Source organism: Nomascus leucogenys, chromosome 18 (assembly GCF_006542625.1).
Source record: "Nomascus leucogenys isolate Asia chromosome 18, Asia_NLE_v1, whole genome shotgun sequence".
Classification (NCBI taxonomy): domain Eukaryota; kingdom Metazoa; phylum Chordata; class Mammalia; order Primates; family Hylobatidae; genus Nomascus; species Nomascus leucogenys.
The window spans coordinates 87,187,635-87,212,029 of record NC_044398.1 but is presented as its reverse complement, the minus strand read 5'-3'; the positions used below and the strand labels follow the sequence as shown (position 1 = coordinate 87,212,029).

The 24,395-nt window shown below is 43.8% G+C and overlaps 1 protein-coding gene across 1 annotated transcript in view; it reads left to right on the top strand.

Moving 5' to 3' along the window:
• Positions 1-12,515: 12,515 nt before the first annotated feature.
• LOC100596887 (nodal modulator 1) overlaps positions 12,516-24,395 on the top strand; it is a 59,508-nt gene continuing 47,628 nt past the window's right edge. Inside the window, 4 exon segments of the mRNA XM_030798044.1 lie at positions 12,516-12,846; positions 16,904-16,993; positions 19,812-19,857; positions 23,101-23,201. Coding sequence (XP_030653904.1) covers positions 12,682-12,846; positions 16,904-16,993; positions 19,812-19,857; positions 23,101-23,201 — 402 coding nt within the window. The 5' untranslated portion in view covers positions 12,516-12,681.

Here is a 24,395-nt window from a genome sequence, read left to right as displayed (position 1 = left end):
TAAATAGAAAAACAACCCTAAGAAACAAAACAAAAGCAAAATGGGGGCAGGGTGTCGTGGCTCATGCCTGTAATCCCAGCACTTTGGGAGGCTGAGGTGGGTGGATCACAAGGTCAGGAGTTGCAGACCAGCCTGGCCAATATGGTGAAACCCTGTCTCTAATAAAATACAAAAATCAGTTGGGTGTGGTCGTGGGCGCCTGTAGTCCCAGCTACTTGGGAGGCTGAGGCAGGAGAATAGTTTGAACCTGGGAGGCAGGGGTTGCAGTGAGCCGAGATCGCACCACTGCACTCCAGCTTAGGCAACAGTGAGACCGTCTCAAAAACAGCAACAACAAACAAAAAACAGGGATAGCAAAACTGTGGAATTCAATTCTATTTGTATGCTGCTACCATGCTGCAGCCCTAGATTTGGCTGGGCGCGGTGGCTCACGCCTGTAATCCCAGCACTTTGGGAGGCTGAGGCAGGTGGATCATGAAGTCAGGAGTTGGAGACCAGCCTGACCAACATGGTGAAACCAACATGGTCTCTACTAAAAATACAAAAATTAGGTGTGGTGGTATGTGCCTGTAATCCCAGCTACTCCGGAGGCTGAGGCAGGACAATCCCTTGAACCCGGGAGGTGGAGGTTGCAGTAAGCCGAGATCACACCATTGCACTCCAGCCTGGGTAACAGAATGGAATGAGACTGTCTCAAAAACAAAAAAATCCCTAGATTTCGGTTGTGTTGGTTGTAAAAGGAGAGACCAATTAGGTGGGGGTTGAAGTCAGATTAGACCAAAAGTGAAAGGCAGAGAGTACTATAATGTCCATGAAGGGTGGCTAGAGTCACCTTCATTATAGCCCAGCAGAGACAGGGAAAGGAAGGAGTTGTGAGCAGAGTTTGGGGCCTCAAACAGTGGGGATTATTCGTGCAGCCCAGGAAAGGCTCCCCAAAGCCAGGAGCAACCTCCCTTGCAGGCCAGTCCCTCATGGAGGCATGGCCAGGCACCTTAGATTTGAGACCAGCTGTGTTGCTGCTGACCAGCTGTGTGACCCTGGGCTGGTTTCCTTCCATACAATGGGAGTGCCAATGGCTGCGTGCAAAGACTGATAGGAGGAAGCAATCTGTTGAGCACCCGTGTACCTGAGTGTCATCACCTCCCAAGGGCATCTTTCGTTCCAGAACTGGCACCTTGGCCCTTGGCCACTAAAGGCAGTGATGATGGTAACAGCAGTAAATCATCATTTACAGCTGATGAGGGAAGGCCAGGGGTAGGGCTCCTGGGTCCTGGATAAGAATGAGGGTGTGGGCACTCCTGGGGACAGCTGAGTGGTAGGATTCCTGGGTCCTCAGGGGGCAGGTCCATCTTCAGTGGCATTGGGCCTAGGCTGGGATGCTGAGTTCACCACTGGAGCATCAGCAGTGCAGGCAGGCACAGAGGCAGTGGATCCATCGGAGGTGGCAGGTGTAGGATCCTCTGGTGAGCAAGTAGAGTCACCAAGCCCGGCTGACCACTACCCCCACAGATGATGCCCTGTCCCTTGCCTCATGCTCCGGCAGGGTACAGGCTCGCACCTGGGGCCTCATGGAGCATCTCTCTAAAACCTCTGTGTCTTGGTCATCGAATGGGCACTTGAGTCACCCAGGGCCATTGGAACAAAGAGGAAGAATCAGGCCCCACGATGTTTTGGGAGAGTGTTTAGCACAGGAAAATGCACAGAATACATGCATGACATGGGGGCACTGTCGGTGTGGGAGCAATAGTTTACAACCTCCAGCCCTAATCTGAGCACTGTCACCTGTGCAATCTGAAAGGAACAGGAGACTTGCAGGAAAGATAGTGCCTGGATTTAACTTAAAGGAACTAAAATGTTGGAATTTTCACTCTTGATATCCTTCCAAATCAACTCTTTGAATGTTCCCATCCTCAAAACTATCATATGGGGTAACTGAGGCAGTCAGTGATTTACTGACTCAATGTCACTCGTTTGATTCTGAGTTCACTGCTGATTACATCTGACCCAACTGCTTTTTTGAAGTGTACCCCGTTTACTCATGTTGGTGATGATTTAGTGCAGCTCTGGGACAAACTTCACCTGGTTGAGGATAAAGCAAATCCGCTGTTCGTAACAAGGAGTTAGTAACAAGGAGGCCTGGTGACCGCCTAAGTGTCCAGTCACGGGGACCACCGGGTCAAGGCCAAGAGGATGGAGACCGCGTCACAGGCAACTTGCTGCTGAAATGGAGGGTGGTAGGGAAAACTTAGAAGATTATGCAATGGGCTGGCAGGGCTGTACCCAGCCGCCCTGGTACGCAGAGACTCAAGAAACCTCTGGGGTCCTGTTTTCTGGTCGTGTGATCCCAGGAGTGCACATGGGCCCGTCGTGTGTCTGAATAGAAGGGCACTGGATGGAGGGCCGAAACCCCTGCAGTCTTACTCTGCTGGTGTAGCGGTCACCTGCCAACTCCCACCCCAGCCTGCACCGCGGGCTCCTGAGTCGGCAGATTAAGCATTTGATAAATTCTATTTTAAATACATGTTTTAAACTTGTCAGCTCTTTGTCTTCATTTCAGTCCCTGTGCCTGTACCTCTTGCTGTGGCCGCTTATTTAACACTGGGGGGTTACGCTCTGCTAAGTCCCAGGGAGAGACTGTGCCTAATATCCGAGGGAGATATTATTCCTAATATCACGCTGGGTGAACACCACGTGTGTACAGCCTCTGATACAATTCGTAATATCGAAGGGAGATATTATCCTGACATCCCCGTGGGTGAATACCATTCGAAATATCCGAGGGAGATATTACTCCTAATATCACAGTGGGTGTACATCCTGTGATATTATTCGTAATATCTGAAGGAGATTTTCTAATATCACAGTGGGAGTACACACTGTGATATTACTTGTAATATCCGAGGAAGATTTTACTCCTAATATCACGGTGGGTGTACAACCTGTGATATTATTCATAATATGCTAGAGATATATTACTCCAAATCTCACGGTGGGTGTACACTCTGCCTTATAATTCGTAATATCCTAGGGAGTTATTACTGCTAATATCACACTGAGAGTATACACTGTGATATTATTCATAATATCCTAGAAAGATATTACTTTTAATATCACAGAGGGTGTACACCCTGTGATATTATTCATAATGTTCTATGAAGATACAACTCCTAATATAACAGTAGGTGTATACCCTGTGGTATTATTTGTTATGTCCTGGGGTGATACTACCCCTAATACCCACAGTGGGTGTACACCCTGTGATACGATTTGTAATATCCTAGGGAGATATAACTACTAATATCACGGAGGGAGTACACCCTGTAATATTATTTGTAATATCCTAGAAAGATAATACTTTTAATATCACAGTGGGTGTACACCCTGTGATAATATTCATAATTTCCTAGGGAGATACTACTCCCAATATCACCTTGCGTGTACACCACATGATATTATTCATAATATCGTAGGGAGCTATTAATTTCACAGTGGGTGTATACCCTATGATATTATTAGTAATATCTTAAGAAGGTATTACTCCTGAAATCACAGTGGCTCTACACACTGTGATATGATTCATAATATTCTAGGGAGATACTACTCCTAATCTCATAGTGGGTGTACACCTTGTGACACTATTTGTAGTGTTCTAGAAAGATATTCCTTTTAATATCACAGTGGGTGTACACCCTGTGATATGATTCGAAATATGCTAGGGAGATATTACTCATAATATCACAGTGAGTGTATCCCTGTGATATGATTTGTAATATTCTCGGGGAAAAAAATCTCCATATGTCACAGTGCCTGTAAACCCTGTGATATTATTTGTAATATCCTAGGGTGATATTACTCCTAAAATCACAGTGGGTGTACACGTGTGTACACCTTGTGATATTATTCATAATTTCCTAGGGAGTTTTTACCCCTAATATCACAGTGGGTGTATACCCTGTGATATTCCTTATATCCCAGGAAGATATTATTATAACTAATATCACATTGATATTATTTGTTATATACTGGGGGGATATTATTATCCTTAATATCCCAGTGTGTTTAAACCTTGTATTATTATTCCTTGTTTCCTTGGGAGATATTGTTACTTCTAATATCAAAATGGATGTACACCCTGTGATATTACTCGTTATATTCTGGGGAGATGTTATTAACCCTCATGTCACAGATGGTGTACACCCTGTGATATTATTCATAATATCCTGGGGGAGATATTATCCTTATTGTCACAGCGGGTGTAAACCCTGTGATATTATTTGATATATTATGGGGGATATTATCCTTAATGTCACAGTGGGTGTACACACTTTGATATTATTAGTAATATCCTGGGTCAGAGATTACCAACAACGTCAAAGTGGGTGTACACCCTGTGATATCATTCCTAATATCCTGGGGTGACATTACCCCTAATGTCACAGTGTGTGTACAACCTGTGATATTTTTTATTATATCCTGGGGAGAAATTACCCGTAATATTACAGTAGGTGTACACACTGTGATATTATTTGTCATATCCTGGGAAGATATTGTTACCCTGAATGTCACCCTGTCATAGCATTCGTTATATCCTGGGGAGATATTGTTACTTCTAACATCACAGTGGGGGTACTCCCTGTGATATTATTCATCACATCCTGGAAAGAAATAATTACCCGTGATATCACAGTGGGTGTACACCTTGTGATATTATTTTTTATATCCTGAGGAGGTATTATTACCTCTGATATCAAACTGGGTGTACACCATGTGATATTGTCTGTTATATACTGGAAAGATATTATTACTTCTAATATCACAGTTGGTGTACATCCTCTGATATTATTTGTTATATTGTGAAGAGATATTATTACTTCTGGTATCACAGTCAGATTACACCCTGTGATATTATTTCTAATATCTTTGGAATATATTACCCCAATGTCACAGTGGGTGTACACCCTGTGATATATTTCATAATATCCTAGAAAGATATTGCTACTAATATCAGTGCATGTACACCCTGTGATGATATTCCTAATACCCTAGAAAGACATTACTCTTACTATCAGAGTATGTGTACACCCTGTGACATTATTCCTAATACTTTAGGGAGATATTACTCCTAATATCACAGTGGGTGTACACCCTGTTATATTATTTCTAATATCCTAGGGAGCTATTACTCCTAATATCACAGTGAGTGTACACCCTGTGATATTATTACTAATATCCTAGGGAGATATTACTTCCAATATCACAGTGGGTGTATACATTGTAATATTATTTGTAATATCCTAAGGAGACATTACTTTTAATATCACAGTGGGCGTATACCCTCTGATGTTATTCTTAATATCCTAGGGAGCTATTACTTCTAATATCACAGTGGGTGTATACCCTATGATATTATTTGTAATATCTTAGGGAAATATTACTCTTAATGTCACAGTGGGTGTACACTTTGTGATATTATTCATAATATCCCATAGAGATGTTACTTCTAATATCACAGCAGGTGTATAACCTGTGATATTTTTCTTAATATCCTAGGGAAATATTACTCCTAATATCACAGTTGATGTACACCATGTGTGTACTTCCTGTGATATTATCCGTAATACCCCAGGGAGATATTGGTCCTAATATCCCAGTGAATTTACACCATGCATGTACATGCTGTGACCTCTCAGAAAGATATTACTCCTAATATTACAGTGGGGGTACACCCTGTGATATTATTTGTAATACCCTATGGATATCATAATGTCACAATGAACGTACACCATTGTGTACATGCTGTGATATTATTTGTAATATTTTTGGGTGATATTACCCCTAATGTCACAATGCGTGTACATCTTGTGATATTATTTGTAATATTCTGTGGAGATATTGCCTCTAATATCACAGTGCGTGTATACTCTTTGATACTATTTGTAACATCCTGGAAGATATTATCCATATCGTCACGGTGGGTGTACACCCTGTGATATCATTCATTATATTCTAGGGATATAATATTACCCCTAACATACTGTGGGTGTATACTTTGTGATATTATTCATTATATTCTGAAGAAATATTATTTTCTTTAATATCACAGTGCATGTACACCTTGTGATATTATTTGTTATATCCTGGGGAGATACCATATTACTCCTAGTATCACAGTGGCTGTACACCTTGTGATACTATTCATTATATCCTGGGGAGATATTATTACTCCTAATATCACAGTAAGTGTATACCCTGTGATATTATTCATAATATCGTGGGAGAATTACCCATATTGTCACAGTGGGTGTACATCCCGTAATATTATTTGTAATATCCTGGGGAGATATTATTGCTCCTAGTATCACAGTGGGTGTACACCCTGTGATATTATTCATTATATCCTGGGGAGGTATTATTCCTAATATCACCGTGTGTGAACATTCTGTAATATTATTCATTATATTTTGGGGAGATATTATTTCCTCTAATATCACAGTGGGTGTACACCCTGTGATATTATTCATTATATCCTGGGAAGATATTATTACCTCTAATATCAAAGTGGGTGTACACCCTGTGCTATTATTTGTTATATCCTGGGGAGATATTATTACATCTAATATCACAATGGGTGAACACCCTGTGATATTATTCGTTATATTTGGGGAAGATGTTATTACCCCAATATCACAGTGGTGTACACTCTGTGATATTATTCGTTATGTAGTGGGGAGATATTATTACCCATAATATCACAGTGGATGTACACCCTGTCATATTATTTGTTATATCCTGGAGAAATATTATTATTCCTATTATCACAGTGGGAGTACACCCTGTGATATTATTCATTATATCCTGGGAAGGTATTATTACCTCTAATATCACAGTGGATGTAGACCCTGTGATATTATTTGTTACATCTTGGGGAGACATTATTACCTCTAATATCACAGTGGGTGTATACCCTGTGATATTATTTGTTTTATCCTGGAGACATATTATTCCTGTTATCACAGTGGGTGTACACCCGGTGATATTATTCGCTATATTCATGGAAGATGTTATTACCCCTAATATCACAGTTGGTGTACACTCTGTGATATTATTCGTTATATCCTGGGGAGATATTATTACCCCTAGTATCACAGTAGGTGTACGCCCTGTCATATTATTCATTATATCATGTGAAGATATTATTACATCTAATATCACTGTGGGTGTATACCCTGTGATATTATTTATTATATCCTGGTGAGATGTTATTACCGCTAATATCACAGGGTGTGTCAAATTTTCTGGAGATGTTATTACACTTAATATCACGGTGGGTGTACACACAGGGTGTACACCCTATAATATTATTTGTAATATTTTAGGGAGATATTACTCCTAATATCACAGTGGGTGTACACCCTGAGGAGATATTACTTCCTCTAATATCACAGTGGGTGTACACCCTCTCATATTATTCATTATGTACTAAGTAGTTATTATTACCCCTAATATCACAGTGGGTGTACACCCTATCATATTCGTTATGTACTAAGTAGTTATTATTACCCCTAATATCACAGTGGGTGTACACCCTCTCATATTATTCGTTATGTACTAAGTAGTTATTATTACCCCTAATATCACAGTGGGTGTACACCCTCTCATATTATTCGTTATGTACTAAGTAGATATTATTACCCCTAATATCACAGTGGGTGTACACCCTCTCATATTATTCGTTATGTACTAAGTAGTTATTATTACCCCTAATATCACAGTGGGTGTACACCCTCTCATATTATTCGTTATGTACTAAGTAGTTATTATTACCCCTAATATCACAGTGGGTGTACACCCTATCATATTATTCGTTATGTACTAAGTAGATATTATTACCCCTAATATCACAGTGGGTGTACACCCTCTCATATTATTCGTTATGTACTAAGTAGATATTATTACCCCTAATATCACAGTGGGTGTACAGCCTCTCATATTATTTGTTACGTACTAAGTAGATAATATTACCCCTAATATCACAGTGGGTGTACACCCTGTGATGTTATTCCTTATATCCCAAGAAGGTATTATTATAACTAATATCACAGTGGATGTACACCCTATGATATTATATACGGGAGGGATATTATTTGTAATATTTTAGGGAGATATTACTCCTAATATCATAGTGGGTGTACTCATATTTTAGAGATATATTACTTTTAATATCACAGTGGGTGTATACCCTGTGTGTACACCCTGTAATATTATTAGCAATATTTTAAGGAGATATTACTCCTAATATCATAGTGGGTGTACACCATGTTTGTAAACACTAGGATATTATTCATAATATCTGAGGGAGATATTACTCTCAATATCACAGTGGGTTTACATCCTATGATATTATTTGTAATATCTGAGGGAGGTATTACTCTCCATATCACAGTGAGTGTACACCCTTCTGTATTATTCATAACATCAGAGGGAGATATTACCTCCAATATCAAAGTGGGTGTGATAATATCTGAGGGAGATATAACATCAGTGGGAGATATTATTCCTAATATCTCAGTGGGTATACCGCATCACAGTGGGTATACCGCGTCACGGTGGGTGTACACTGTGTGATATTATTCATAATATCCGAGGGAGATCTTACTCCTAATATCACAGTGAGTGTACACCCTTGCATATTATTCGTTATATTTGAGGGTGATTTTACTCCTGATATCACAGTGAGTGTACACCCTGTGATATTATTCTAATACCCGGGGGAGAGCTTTCTCCTAATATCACAGTGGGTGTACACTCTGATATTTTTCATAATATCCGAGGGAGATAGGATGGAGACCACATCACATTCCCCTCACTGCTGGAATGGACACTGTCTACCTGTCGAGTGGTGGGGAGAACTTAGTGAGATTATGCAAGCGTTTAGCACACTGCCAGATATGCATTAAATGCTCAGAAGACTTAGCTTTTATTATTACTGTTATAATTTAGGCCATGGGTTACTAACCAGTGGTTTAAAATGCCATTGCAGCCGGGCACGGTGGCTCACGCCTGTAATCCCAGCACTTTGGGAGGCTGATGAGGGCGGATCACTTGAGGTCAGGAGTTTGTGACCAGCCTGGCAAACATAGTGAAACCCTGTTTCGACTAAAAATACAAAAATAAGCTGGGTGTTTTTGTACATGCCTGTAGTTTCAGCTTCCCAGGAGGTTGAGGCAGGAGAATCGCTTGAACCTGGGAGGCGAAGGTTGGAGTGAGCCAAGATTGTGCCACTGCACTCCAGCCTGGGTGACAGAGCGAGACTCTGTCTCAAAACAAACAAACAAAATGCCATTGAAGACATATTAATATGAAAAGGTGGTTGCTAAATGATGATTGAATAAAAGAGATTATAATATAAAATAGGCTTTGGTTTTTTTTTTTTTTTTTAAAGAAAAGGATATGCCCAAATTAGGGGACAGGGAGAAGGCCAAGCATTTACCTTCCTCTCTTGAGTCTTTCTCTCTCTCTCTTTTTTTTTGAGTCAGGGTCTTGCTCTGTTACCCAGGCTGGAACGCAGTAGTGCCATCATGGCTCACTGCAGCCTTGACCTCCTGGGCTCTAGTGACCTTCCACCTCAGCCTCTCCCGAGGGATAGGGATAGTAGCTGGGATTACAGGCACACACCACCACGCCTGGCTAATTCTTAAATTTTTTGTGGAGACTGGTCTCACATTGTTGCCCAAGCTGCTTTGGAACTCCTGGCCTCAAGCCGTCCTCTTGCCTAGGCCTCCCAAAGTGCTGCGATTACAGGTGTGAGCCACCACGCCCAGCCCTCTCTTGGGTCTTAAAGCAAAGTGTCAAAGACACAGCCACCACTTCTTAGAAATGACTCGATGTCATACTAGCATAAATGCATCGGTAAAAAGATGGAAATGTGGTAACGCAGTGATCTTGGGGAATCCTAGTTTTCTTTTCCAATTTCTTTGTTGTTGCAGTGAGCAAGTATTCATTTCAAGATAGGAATGAAATATTCAGCTCTTTTAGACAGACAAGCACAGGTGCTCAGTTTGGGAGAAGAATTAAAATCCTCTGCACTCTCCCTGCTGCCTTGCTAATTCTCAGGGTCCTGTCCTCATCTTCTACTCTTGCCTTCTGCAGGCACCCCACAGCGTGTTTTCCTCGACCTTTTTGTGTCTCTCTAAATCCAGTATTGGGCCCAGGGAGCACCCCCTCCCCTGCCCCCTTCAGCTGTCCTCCTGCCTGAGTCTTCTGGAAGCTTCGGGACAGAAAGAACCCAAGGATTTGTCATGAAGCTCAGTGTGGCAGGTCTACTGTTTCCATGTAAATCATGTCTGCTTATCTGAGCTGGTTTTGATGGAAACTGATGGAAATTATGGGGAAGCTAAATCCCTGTCTCTCTGCAAGCCACTCCCCAATCCCACCCCCATGAATTGGCATTGTCACAGTCCTGGTGCTTCATTTCTTTCTATATTTGAAGATGAATTTGAGGGAAATAGAAAGTCAGGAACACAGCAGAAATCATTTGGGGTGAGTCCAGAACAAAACTTCGGGATCCCAGTTCCCGCTTTTTTTTTTTCTTTGAGACGGAGTCTCACTCTGTCGCCCAGGCTGGAGTGCAGTGGCAAGACCTCAGCTCACTGCAACCTGTGGCTCCCTGGTTCAAGTGATTCTCCTGCCTCAGCCACCTAAGTAGCTGGGATTAGAGGCGTGTGCAACCACATCTAGCTAATTTTTGTATTTTTAGTAGCGATGGGGTTTTGCCATGTTGACCAAGCTGGTCTCAAACTCCTGACCTCAAATGATCTGCCTACTTCAGACTCCCAAGATGTTCGTATTATAGTCGTGAGCCACGGCTCCCGGCCCCAATTCCTGCTCTCTAGCTCCTGGAAAACCTGTGGCTGCATGCAGAGAGTCTTAGACAACTTCCTTTTCCTCTCTGGGCCTTGGTTTCCCATTCTGTAAGATGAGAGGTTTCCATAGGCCAACACTTTCTAATTGGTGGTTTTCAATCCTCTGGTGATTTGCATAAAAGGCATCTATTTCAAATGTGGTTATAAATAACAAACCACAATAAATAGACTAATTATTTAAATGTTTTCTCATTATCACTGAATAGTTGAGAGTCTACCGTATTTGAGTGAAAATGCAGCACAAGAAACTGAAATCAGATGCACTCATGATTATGATCCTGAGGTCAATATGTCATTCCTTTCATTCCCTCTTTGCCCCCATGAAGGTTTGACTACTGTATAGTTTGACCCTGTGCTTCTTAGTTGTTTATTCCTTAAGTTTTAGCCACAATGGCAAATTGCAGCGGGAAATCCAGTCTTACTTTGTCATTTAGAAACAAAATAGAAAACCTATCAAAATAAAAGCACTAGCTTTTTTGTTTTTTGAGGCAAAATGGAAGAATTCCTAATATTAGGTTAGAAAAGCATTTTTTTTGGTGTATTTTTTTTTTCGAGACGGAGTCTTGCTCTGTTGCCCAGGCTGGAGTGCAGTGGCAGGATCTCGGCTCACTGCAAGCTCCACGTCCCGGGTTCACGCCATTCTCCTGCCTCAGCCTCCAATGTAGCTGGGACTACAGGCGCCCGTCACCACGCCCAGCTAACTTGTTATATTTTTAGTAGAGACGGGGTTTCACTGTGTTAGCCAGGATGGTCTCGATCTCCTGACCTCATTATCTGCCCGCCTTGGCCTCCCAAAGTGCTGGGATTACAGGTGTGAGCCACCGCGCCCGGCCTCTTTGGTGTGTATTTTGATGTGACAACTGCTAGTTAAATTCAGTATGCATATGAATTCACTCTTGGGACAAAATATGCTGGATTTGAACTTATTTTCAGGCAAATCATATTTCAACTTGTGGAGCTAATTCAAAGTATACTGACTGCATGCACTTCTTGCTTAGGGGAAGAAAACTCATCAAAATTTGTTTTTAGGCATATGTTATTAGAGCTAGGATTAAAATAAATCTTACATACTTTCTTTAATATGCTAACATTAACACGTTTCGCTTAAAAAAGTATCGATCATTTATCATGGAAAAATACACCAGCTTACACAACTTTCTAAAGCGTTTTTCGTGAGTGTGTGTGTGTGTGTGTGTGTCTGTGTAGAGACGGGGTTTCGCCATATTGCCCAGGCTGGTATCGAACTCCTGGGCTCAAGCGATCCACCCACATCAGCCTCCCAAAGAGCTGGGATTACAGGCGTGAGCCACACACCCAGCCCGAAAGCTTTTTGTGAGATTATATATTTTACCTGCGAAATATATGGGTCAGAAAGGTTTGAGAAAGTTGTTAGATAATTCCGCTAACAAAATCTCCCGTCCTTTCCAGCTGTGATGGTGAAGTCTAAAGTAGAATTCATCTTTGGAGCTTCTCCCTGTAGGCATGCACCTTGCGTTGCACCTGCCAGATGTTGCGCGGAGTCCTCCAGGCCTCTAGAGGGCAGAGATGGTCTCGTTTCCTTGCCGAGCATGCGCCTTAGTACTCTCTTCTGGGGCTGTGAGCGCTGGGTCGAAGCGCGCGTGCGCGGCGGCGGCTGGCGGCGGCGGTGGGGCGGGGCCTGGGCTGTCGGCCGGCCTAGGAGGAGGAAGGAGTCTGCTGCGTGCGTGTGAGGGGCGGGACCCGGCTGCCTGCGGAGGGTCTGGCTGCGGGAGGTCGGGCCATGCTGGTGGGCCAGGGTGCGGGGCCACCGGGGCCCGCGGTGGTCGCCGCCGCGGTGGTGCTGCTGCTGAGCGGCGTGAGGCCGGCGCACGGCTCCGAGGACATCGTGGTGGGCTGCGGTGGCTTCGTCAAGTCGGACGTGGAGATCAACTACTCGCTCATCGAGGTGAGCGCCCGCCCCGCGGCCCCGGCGCCGAGTCGCGGGGCCGGTAATTCAGCCTCTCTGGGCCGCTCTGGCCTCGTCTCTGACACCGGGCGGTGTGGAGTCCTTGGAGCCCTTACCTCTTCCGAGGCTATGCTGTCCTCGTGCTCCCTGCAGTCCCTCCCCAGTCGCGCTGGAGGGGAGATTCTTATCATGGGGTCGTCTAAGGACTAAGGGGTGCCAGATCTCAGGTTCTTCAAAACCCGGACTCCAGATCCCCGGAACACAGACCCCAGATCCTCAAAACTCCGACCCCAAATTCCCTGGAGCCCAGACCCCATTTCTTTAAAACAGACCTGAGATCTCCTCGAATCAGACCCCCTGAAACTCAGATTTCCCCAAACCCATATTCCAGAACCTAGAGACCACATGTCTTATCCCCCAAGCTCCACAGCCCAGAACCCCCCGAAGTTCTAATCCACTGCTCCTCCAAACCCCGCGGCATGATTTTAAAGAGCATCAATTCCCATCCCATAGATTCTGACCTAGTAGATCAGTATTGGAAACCCTGGGGCCGGAAAGCTATTTTTATTTCTCCCGCTCCCCTCCACCTCTGAAAATGGAGAGTTGCCAGCTGCCCTGATTGCCTTAATGAGTAGTTACTGGAATTACCCTAGAGATTTGTGCTGAAGGATTTTTTTTTTTTTTTTCAATTAAGTTGTAAAGTCCTGTGAAATGTTTTTCAGCCCGGTGGGATTATGACCCAGAAGGGTTCCCGTAAAGAGGAAAGGGATGGATGGAGGTAGGGGCAGAATGTCATTTGTCAGGGTAGATGGAAGGTGACCAGAGCACGGCTGGGGCCTCATTTTTGGGAGGGGATTTATGGTGGGGTAGGACAAGGAAGAGGAAAAGAGCAGGTGCCTCCGAGGTAATTTAGGAGAAAACGAAGGAAGAGGCTGGGAAATGCCAGAGAGGGATTGGGAATAAGACCCCAAAGATCGTCTGAAGGCACCTTTGAGCTGTTCCAGGGCTGGCAGGGAAGGGTGAAGCACTGTGTTCTGCAAGGCGGGTTGCTGAGGTTTGGGGGAGGGGTAGGGAGTCAGTTCCACACCCCACCAGCTCTGCGACCTGCCCTTGCTTTAGGTCTCAGTTTTTGTACCTATAGGATGGTGTTGGGAGAGAAACAGTGGAACCCAGCAGATATATTTCTTTAACAAGCGGATCCGTGATCTTCTTCAAGGCCCCTTGTTTGCTGCTTTTTCAGTCTGAAGAGGTCAGAGGTCACTCATTGAATGCCTCTACCCACTGGTAGCGGCAGGGCTCCTAGGATTTCCTGGGTACATGTTTCTGGGTGCCCATGCCACCTCCTAGGTCTGCGTTGGGGACAGGGCACGTTCAGGGTGGTATGGTTGTAGACGGCACCGGGCATTTCAGAAGCTGCCCGGTAAGGCCTCTTGCAACTTGTAGTTTCCAGGGATTCTGGAAGGAAGGAAAAGACAAGCACCCCCTCCACCCTCACCCTCATACTATAGTGACCTTGAGAGCAGAGAGCAGGTTTTGTGACCCCTTATGAAGTGTGTTCCTTAAGCCCAAGGGCTGCCTGTCCAGATGGTCTGGGACACTCACTCTTCGTAATTCCGATTCTGAAATCAGACATTTCATACTGGCCATCTTGATGTAGGTTACATTGCCATCCTGTGTCCTGATTGTACTTTATGAAAGACGTAGAAATAATCAAGATACTTCATGCTCATGGCCATTTCTTGATGGCGTTTTTTGTGTTCCTATGCAACTGCCTTCATTCTTCTTCAGCTTTCTCCTATCCTGGGTGTTTTTACATCATGTTCATTGAGTCAACAACTATTTATTGAGCCCCGGCACATACTGAAGCCTTGTGCCCAGTGTGGATATAGCAGTACAGTGAAAAGAACAGACAAAACTCCATACTCTCATGAGACTGACATTTTGTTCTCTAACAGGGACCTTACTGTAAAAAAAAAAAAAAATTATACTGGTCGGTAATACTTTAACAATCAGGAGGTTTCATAGTAAAGAGTGGGTTCTTTATTTCTCTGGAAAACCAGCCGATCTTTGGGCTGCCACACTTGGCTTGGGTTGTGTAGTGATCCGAATCCCTTTGGATGAATGCCCCTTGATGTTGCCTCCCTAACCCTTCTAGGCTGGTGAATTTCCAGTCCCTGCCTTAAATGCATGCGTCTGAATCTCTGTCCCATGTAGCAAATTCACTGAGTACCTACAGTAAGCAAGACACTGTCTCAGGCACTGGGGAATGAAGTTGTGGTCACTGCCCTCAGAGAACTTTACATACAGGCTTAACCTTATTTCACATGACTCCTTTTCCAAATGTTCAAATGTTCGTGTTATGAGTTAGTCACTTTGTACATCTTCTTAGCTGGTAAGATTCGACTGCTTCATTGCAGCTCGTGTCATGGTTTGTTTCGTGGTCATAGAGCATTAGCATTTTGGAGGTGAGGCTTTTAGATGCATCAGACCCAACTGCTTCCTTTTAAAGACATGGAAACTGAGCCTCAGAGTGGTTGAGCTGTGCAGGTGCATTTAGGAAATTTTCCTTGAGCCCAGTATGTTCCCTACGTATTACACTGTGTTGCCTTTTTGTTCAGAGAGAGATATTAAATAGTAATACAAACTGCTTTTTCCATTTTATTTATTTTATTTTATTTTATTTTGAGGCAGGGTCTGACGCTGTTGCTCAGGCTGGAGTACAGTGGCACCATCATAGCTCACCAAAGCCTCTGACTCCTGGCCTCAAGCAATCCTCCTGCCCCAGCCTCCTGACTAGCTGAGACTACAGGCACATGCCATCATGCCTAGCTAATTCTTTTTCTAGTAGGAATGAGGTCTGGCTATGTTGTCCAGGCTGGTCTTGAACTCCTGGGCTCAAGTGATCTTCCTCCTTTGGCCTCCTAAAGCGCTGGGATTACGGGCATGAGCCACCATGCCTGGCGGCAAACTGATTTTTCTTTGAATCCATATTCTGTAGCAAGAGCTTAATATGCGTTGATGTGAATCTGTACAACCACATGACAAGGAGTGGCTCTCTGTCTACACCTGAAGAAACCGAACATGAGCTTGCCCAAGGCCACGCAACACGTGCAAGACTCAGATGGTATTTGGGCATCTTACTGGGTTAACACTTTGTGTCTGGTAATGCTCAGAATGTAAGAGTTTGAGAGAGTCCTTGAAGAGAGGACAGATATTAAGTGTCTTTTTAGTCTCTTTTTCTTCTGAGAATGAAAGTAATGAGAAAATTAAGTTTCTAGATGAATGTTGCTCCACGTATTTGAAATTATTCAGAGTTAGTAAGAAGGTTTCTGGCCCTCATTCCACACCTTTAGTTGAGAAATAGAGGTGGGCCCCAGGAATTTGCATTTTATTTTACTTTATCTTATTTTTTTATTATTATTTTTGAGATGGAGTCTTACTCTGTCTCCCAGGCTGGAGTGCTGTGGCATGGTCTTGGCTCACTGCAACCTCCGCCTCCCCGGTTCAAACAATTTTCTTGCCTCAGCCTCCCAAGTAGCTGGGACTACCGGTGCCTGCCACCATGCCTGGGTAACTTTTTTTGTATTTTTAGTAGAGACAGCCTTTTACCTTGTTGGCCAGGCTGGTCTCAAATTCCTGACCTTAAGTGATCCGCCCACAGCCTCCTGAAGTGCTGGGATTACAGGCATGAGCCACCATGCCCAGCCAGGAATTTGCATGTTAATAAGCACCTTACTAATGGCAAAGTTTGCAAATGTGTTTGAGACCCAGAAACTTAACAGGAGCAACCTAGAGACAGCCACTAAAATAAACAGAAAAGCATTGAAAAACAAGGCATTGTAATAGGCTGTAGGTGGTTTCTAATCTGAAAAACATTGAGTCACATGATTTGAGGAGAGTTTGTTGATTTCCCTCTGTCCCCAGTAATGCCCCGTGTTGAAAGCTGGCATACAGTAGGTCCTCAGTGAATGCATACTGACTGAGTGCATTCAGGTGTAACATGTAGTTAATTTGCAAAGGCAATGTTATGATTTCTGTTTTCTTCCTTCCTTTCCAGATAAAGCTGTACACCAAGCATGGGACTTTGAAATACCAGACAGACTGTGCCCCTAATAATGGTTACTTTATGATCCCTTTGTATGATAAGGTAAGAGGGGACTGCTTGTCACTTCTGATGGGAAGTCACTAGTGTGCCTCACCAGGCTGCACTAACCATGCCCTTTCCTACACTAGCAAATGCTCATCTGTTTTGTAAATTATTAGTGCATATGGTAATCCTAGCCACATTCGGAGGAGACGACTTACAAACTGCCTTGACGAATACAGTGGCTCTCTGTGTCTTTAGGGCCATTTGGCAATGTCTAGAGACGTTTTTGTTGTGACATCCGTGGCTGTGCGCTACAGTTACCCAGCGGGTAGTGGCCAGGCGTGGAGCTAAATGTGCTACAGTGCTGCCCACGACTGCCTAGATGTCAGTAGTGCCAGGGTGGGAAACTCTGATTTCATGGAACCCGTTACTTGCAAGCAGCTTAAAGTGTTGTTAAAACAATTGTACAAGTAATACGTGAATTCATGAGCTTTGTGAAAAAAAGTCAAGGTCTTTAGAAGTATGTGAAATAAATTTGTACCCTTTTCCCTCCAATTTTACCTCCCTCTGTAGTGATAACGTCTGATACTCTGATAAAGGTTTTTTTTTTTTTTTCTTCTTTTGAGATGGAGTCTCACTCTGTCGCCCAGGCTGGAGTGCGTGGTGGATCTTGGCTCACTCCACCCTCCACCTCCCAGGTTCAAGCCATTTTCCTTCCTCAGCCTCCCGGGTAGCTGGGATTACAGGCACCCGCCACCACACCAGCTAATGTTTTGTAGTTTTAGTAGTGACGGGGTTTTGCCATGTTGCCAGGCTGGTCTCGAACTCCTGACCTCAGGTGAACCACCTGCCTCAGCCTCCCAAAGTGCTGGGATTACGGGTGTGAGCCACTGTTTCTGGCCCTCTTATAAAATTTTCATGTGCATCCTAACAGATTGCTTTCTATTTATAGTTATTCAGATATCCACGGATACACATGCATATGCATATATGCAAATACACACAAGCACACATGCACATAGATGCGTATCCACAAACACCTCTATCTATACAATCCATCCTCCACATACAAACCTTTTATTTGGAAATACAGATTCATAGGAAGTTGCAAAAATAGTCAATATACATAGTTTTGATTTTGATATATTTTTTAATACAAATGGAATCAAACAATAGGATTTATTCTGCAGTTTCATTTTCTGCCCTGTGTTAATGCTTTCAATACCAGAGGACATTTGGTTTTTTCCTCTTGTATGCTTTAACATTAGCATAGATAGATCTACTGCCTTTTTTTTTTTTTTTTGAGACAGAGTCTCAGCCAGGCTGGAGTGCAGTGGTGCGATCTCGGCTCACTGCAACCTCTGCCTCCTGGGTTCCAGTGATTCTTCTGCCTCAGCCTCCCAAGTAGCTGGGATTACAGGCACCCACCACCACGCCCAGCTAATTTTTTTTGTATTTTTAGTAGAGATGGGGTTTCACCATGTTGCCCAGGCTGATTTTGAACTCCAGACCTCAGGTGATCTGCCCACTTCAGTCTCCCAGAGTGCTGGGATTACAGGCATGAGCCACCATGCTCGGCCTACTGCCTTCTTTTTAATCGCTGCGTGGTGTGTCAGAGTCAAACCCAAACTAATTTAACTATTTGGACATATAGACTTTCCTCAATTTTAAAATAATGGTAATTTTAAAATAACACACTAGGAAATATTCTTGAACTTAACTCTTCATCCAGAATGCATAGGAGTGATTTCTAGAGATGGACTAGCTGGGTCTGTCCTGAAATCTATTTAATTAATTTTTAAGTAGTATCAGTATCAGTCTCAAGAAACCAGGAGGCCGGATGTAGTAGCTCATGCCTGTAATCCTAGCACTTTGGGAGGTTGAGGCAGGTGGATCGCCTGAGCTCAGGAGTGCGAGACCACCCTGGGCAACATGGTGCAACCTCATCTCTACTAAAATACAAAAAAATTAGCTGGGTGTCATGTGCATGCCTGTAGTTCCAGCTACTCGGGAGGCTGAGTCAGGAGAATTGCTTGAACCTAGGAGACGGAGGTTGCAGTGAGCCGAGATTGCACCACTTCCCTCCAGCCTGGGCAACAGAGTGAGACTCCATCTCCAAAAAAAAAAAAAGAAAAAAAAAGAAACCAGGGTTGATAAGTAAAATCCAGTTTTATTTATTGAATTAATGAGTAGTGTATTGTTTAGAGACAGGATCTCCCTCTGCTGCCCATGCTGGAGTGCGGTGGCATGATTATGGTTCACTGCAGCATTGACCTGGGCTCAGGTGATCCTCCTGCCTCTGCCTCCTGAGTCGCTAAGACTATAGGCACCTGCCACCACACCCAGCTAATTTTTTAAGAACATTTTTTGTACAGATGGGGTCTTGCTATGTTGCTTAGGCTGGTCTTGAACTCCTGGCCTCGAGTGACCCTCCCGCCTTGGCCTCCCACTATGTTGGGATTATAGGTGTGAGGTACTATGCCTGGCCAAATCTAGTTGTAAGAGGTGACTATAGTTCCTGTAGATACATGCTAACTTGTGCAACTGCAGGCATGTGAAGGCTTAATGGGAGACTCAATTAATAGAATTATAGTATGTTTAGTATTAAAAGACATTGAGTGGCCGATCCTAGTGTCTTTAGAACTCACGAATGGGCTTCAGCACTGTCTTCTGATTGTTTAGATGAAAACTTCTGGTGTTCAGCTTCAGCTTGTAGCATCTGAAGAGAATCACAGTGTTCAGTACCATTTAGAAGAACAAGGCTTACTCTTAGAATTTCATTTCCGGTGTAAAAATTTTAGATTAAATGATAACACTAAATTAAGCCAGAGTCACAATTCTCATTTCTTGAAATTACATTTTCTTTTTTTCCTTTTAGGGGGATTTCATTCTGAAGATTGAGCCTCCCCTAGGGTGGAGTTTTGGTAAGTTAACTGAATCACTAGACATTCTTTGTAAAAGATTAGATGATATGCCAAATACTAATTTAGGCTAGCAGAATGCATAAACTATTAAAATATTAAGGATCATTTCCAGTATGGAAGAGGGTTTGTATTCCTCCCCTCCCTGCCCCCATCACTCTGGTTTAGTTCCGATTTACCTTAATCTACCTTAAGACTTCTGTTACCTTTGAAAAATAGACATCTTTTCTTCTACCTTTCTGTAAACTCTTCCCTTGCAGTTTCACTCATTACGTGGCCGTAGAATAGTATAGAAATCAAGAGTGGGGACTTGGTTCCTGTCCCAGGATGGCTTCTTTTTTAGCCCCCTCAGTTTTTAATTTTTTGTGGAATTAATTGAAACATTTAAACATTGTGAGATTTGTCATAAAAATCCAGATTTATGTCCCACGAGATGAGAAGACTGTCACCCTGAAGCCTTACCAGCTTAATAACCTTGGGCAAGTTACTTCCCCTGTGTCAGACTGGCTCCTCACTGTCGAGCCAGGGTAGTTATAGTCCCTGCCCCACTGGGTACTTGGAGGATTAATAAACCAGTACTGAGTGTTCAGAGTGGCTGGCACGTAATTAGCAAGTACTCAGTATTCAGAAACAGCCCTTCTGCACACATCCCAACAAAAGCTCCAAACTTTCCTCATATAACTGCCTTCAAGCATAGCTGGAGAGTTGGGGATGGGGTTGAGATCAGAAGAGAGGGTCTGTTTTGATGTAGTTTACATTTTTGAAGAGGAGAGACTCTTGATGTTTCAGTAGAGCAGGTGTGGGTGACCCCAGTCCATGGCTTGGGGAGAGGAGTACAGATCACCGTTGTTGATATCAGGCTTGCTTGTGCATTAGACAAGGAAGAATTTAGCGCCTGCCATCACCAAGGCTAAAATGAAGCTCAGGCAGCTGACAGCTAATTTGGCTCTGTGAGAGCAGCTCTTTTATCAGTTTGTAGTCGGGGGTAGGGCTGGGGGTGCCTGGCTGGTATGTTCCAGAAAGCTGTAGAGGAATGCAGCCCTGCTCATGGCCAAAGCAGATGTCCAGATTGGTGGCTTGGAGGAGTGTTGTGTTTGCCACCCCCACCCTACCCCCAACTGGTGCTGTTGATAAGCTTTTTAATGGAATTATACTTTCAGAAAAGTGCCTTGGGTGAATTTTCACTAAGTGAAGACACCCATGTACCCACCATCCAGATGATGAGATAGCACTTCCCCAGCACCCCAGAAGTCCCCATCCTGGGTGCTCATTAGCCATCCCGCCCCACCCTCCAGGTGACCACCACCCTGACCTTCTACAAATCAGAGATCTGTTTGGTCTGTTTTGAATTTTATACAAATGCAATGCAGGGTACTTTTTAATATCTGGTTTCTTTCACTCAACATTATAAGCTTTATCTGTATCATTTGTAGCTTTAGTTCATTCTCTTTGCTGTTCAGAATTCTGATGCATAAATATAAAATTATATTTTATAAAATATTTATATTTTATCTTATTTATTTTTTTCTTTTTTTTGAGACTGAATCTCGCTCTGTTGCCCAGGCTAGAATGCGATCTCGGCTCACTGCAACTTCTGCCCAGGTTCAAGCAATTCTTGTGCCTCAGCCTCCTGAGTAGATGGGATTACAGGTGCGCACCACCACACCCGGCTGATATTTGTATTTTTAGTAGAGATGGGGTTTCATCATGTTGACCCAGGCTGGTCTCAAACTCCTGACCTCAAGTGATCTGCCCGCTTTGGCCTCCCAAAGTGTTGAGATTACAGGCATGCGCCTGGCCTATATTCATATTTTATATTTGTATTTTATATCAGTGATCTCCTCTGTTTATGGCCATTTGGGTTGCTTCCGACTTTTGGCCACTAAGAGTAGCGCTCCCGTGAACATTCTTGTATGTATATTTTGATACACGTGTGTCTGCATTTCTGCTGAGTATATCACAGGCGTAAAGTTGCTGAGCCATAGAGTTGATACGTGCTCAGCTTTAGGTGTTTGCACACATCAAAAGTGGATGCACCAGTTTGTGTTCTCCCAGCAGTGTACAAGGGTTTCCATTGCTCCACATCCTAACCTACACTTGGTATAGTCAGTTTTTTTAATTTTAGCCCTTCTGGTGGGGGTGTGGTATTACCTCACGGTGGCCTTGATTTACATTCCTCTGATGGCCAATGAGGTTGCACACTTTTTCATATGTTTATGTTTATTTGCCATGGGCTAGGTATTTTTGTAAGATTCCCATTCAAGTCTTTTGCCCATTTTTTATTGGAGTCTGTGTGTGTGTGTGTGTGCACGTATGCGTGCAAGCATGTGTGTAATTCATCTTACCTGAAAATCTCATCTCATGGTTTTCCATTTTTTTCTCTACTCGTTACCCCACATTCTTCCTAACCTTTCAAAAACTCAACCTTAACCCGTACTATGATGAACTCTTCAGTTAAGAAAAAATGGAGTTAATTGTTGATATTGAAAAATCAAGAGATGGTATATAAAATCAGATTTCCAGTTTTTCGGAGAAGTTGGAAGCTCTGGCAAAGCATGGCAATGGTTGGCAGGCTTGAGTGGCGGTTATCTCCTTTCAATTTGCCACAGTCCCCCCAAGGATGCTCCGCTCGCTTCGAACCCATGAGGCCCCTGTGGCCCTGGAGTTTGTGGTCCTGGTTTAACATGGCTGAGCTCATGTAACTTGGTCAGCGAACAGATCCGGAGCCAGACTTTTAGGGTTGAATTGGGGCTGTGTCACTCAGAAGCTCTGTGATCTTGGGAGCTCCTTTAACCTTTCTGTGCCTCAATTTACCCCTCAGTAAATTGCAGCTATTACTGCCTGTCTCTTAAGATAATTGTGAGGATTAAAGGCACTCAGCTCAGTGCCTGGTCAGTGATGAGCATTCAGGAAGTAAAATTATTTGGTGCTCACTGAATTTTCAGTGGAACTCTAAGATATAACTTGGCTGAAAGGCTGTTGTAAAATTATTTTATACTCTAAACACGAGTTCCCTCTGGCGCAGGAAACCAGGAGGCTAGGGGGATAGGGGTGAGAGGGAGACTTTTTCCAGAATACCTTTTTGTACCTTTGGATTTGGAAACACATGAGTGTATTAAGTGTTCAAAAGTAAATCTAAAACTTAACAATAAAAATACGTTCTACTTAGACAGGTTCACTGTACCCCAAAGCTAAGCTTGCCTCTGTGTCTTGTGCCCTCGTTTCCTCCCCTGCTTCGTTCCTCAGAGCCGACGACCGTGGAGCTCCATGTGGACGGAGTCAGTGACATCTGCACAAAGGGCGGGGACATCAACTTTGTCTTCACTGGGTTCTCTGTGAACGGCAAGGTTTGTCTTTGGAACTTGATTATTTTTCCTGTTCACTCTATAATGTATACTAAATCCTTTTTTAAAAAAATGCAGGATATTTTAACCTGGGGACTTTGATCCCACAGGGGACCCATGGATAAGGGGCAAGAGAGCCTGTGAACTCTGTACTTCATCCTGTGTAGAACGCAGCAGGTGTATTTAGGAGTGAGATTGAGGTTGCTGGTCATCCTCTCTGCTCCCAGAGCATAGGCTGTTGGTGTTTTTATTTTTTAATTTTTTAATTTTTTATTTTGAGACAAGGTCTTGCTCTGTTGCCCAGGCTGGAGTGCAGTGGTGCAATCTTTACTCACCGCAGCCTCCACCTCCCGGGTTCAAGTGATTCTCCTGCCTCACCCTCCCGCTGCCTCACCCTCCCGAGTAGCTAGGATTACAAGTGTGTGCCATCATGCCTGGCTAATTTTTGTATTTTCAGTAGAGACGGGCTTTCACTGTGTTGGCCAGGCTGGTCTCAAACTCCTGACCTCAGGTGATCCGCCCGCCTCCACCTCCCAAAGTGCTGGGATTACAGGTGTACGCTGTGCACCCAGCCGCTGTTAGTGTTTATCCCAGGGATGGCCTTTCACAGGGATGCCGAGTTGGAAGGACACACTCCCTAAGCCTTTCGTCATCTTGCTGTCCCTGTGGGTGAACTGAAGTCAGCTTCTTCCAGAGAGAGCGTGCATCTGCTTCTGCCACTCACCTGGGAGGATTCCTATCATTTAAATTCTGAGATTTTTTTGGACCACCGTGGTGGTATGAATTCAGAGTGCTAAGGGGTGTGTGCCCCAGCTCCCGCGATTCAGATTCTCATGGGAGAGTCGTTTTTCCTCCGCCCACCCTGTGCCTGAGGTTGAGATGTGCTTCCCTTCCTTCCTGTCCTTTTCTTCATGATGGGCTTCTTTCTCCTCTACCTTTGCGGGGAGGGGGAGGCCCTTCCGTCCCAGCTGTATGTGTGGGCTTCTTGTTAGAGATGGGGATCTTGGGTAGTTTTTTCTTTCTCAATGGTTTGCAGAATAATGGTGGATCCTTTTTTTTTGAGACAGAGTCTCGCTCTGTGGCCTAAGCTGGAGTGCAGTAGTGCAGTCTCTCTCACCGCAGCCTCCACCTCCTGGGTTCGAGCAATTCTCCTGCCTCAGCCTCTCCAGTAGCTAGGATTACAGGCATGTGCCACCA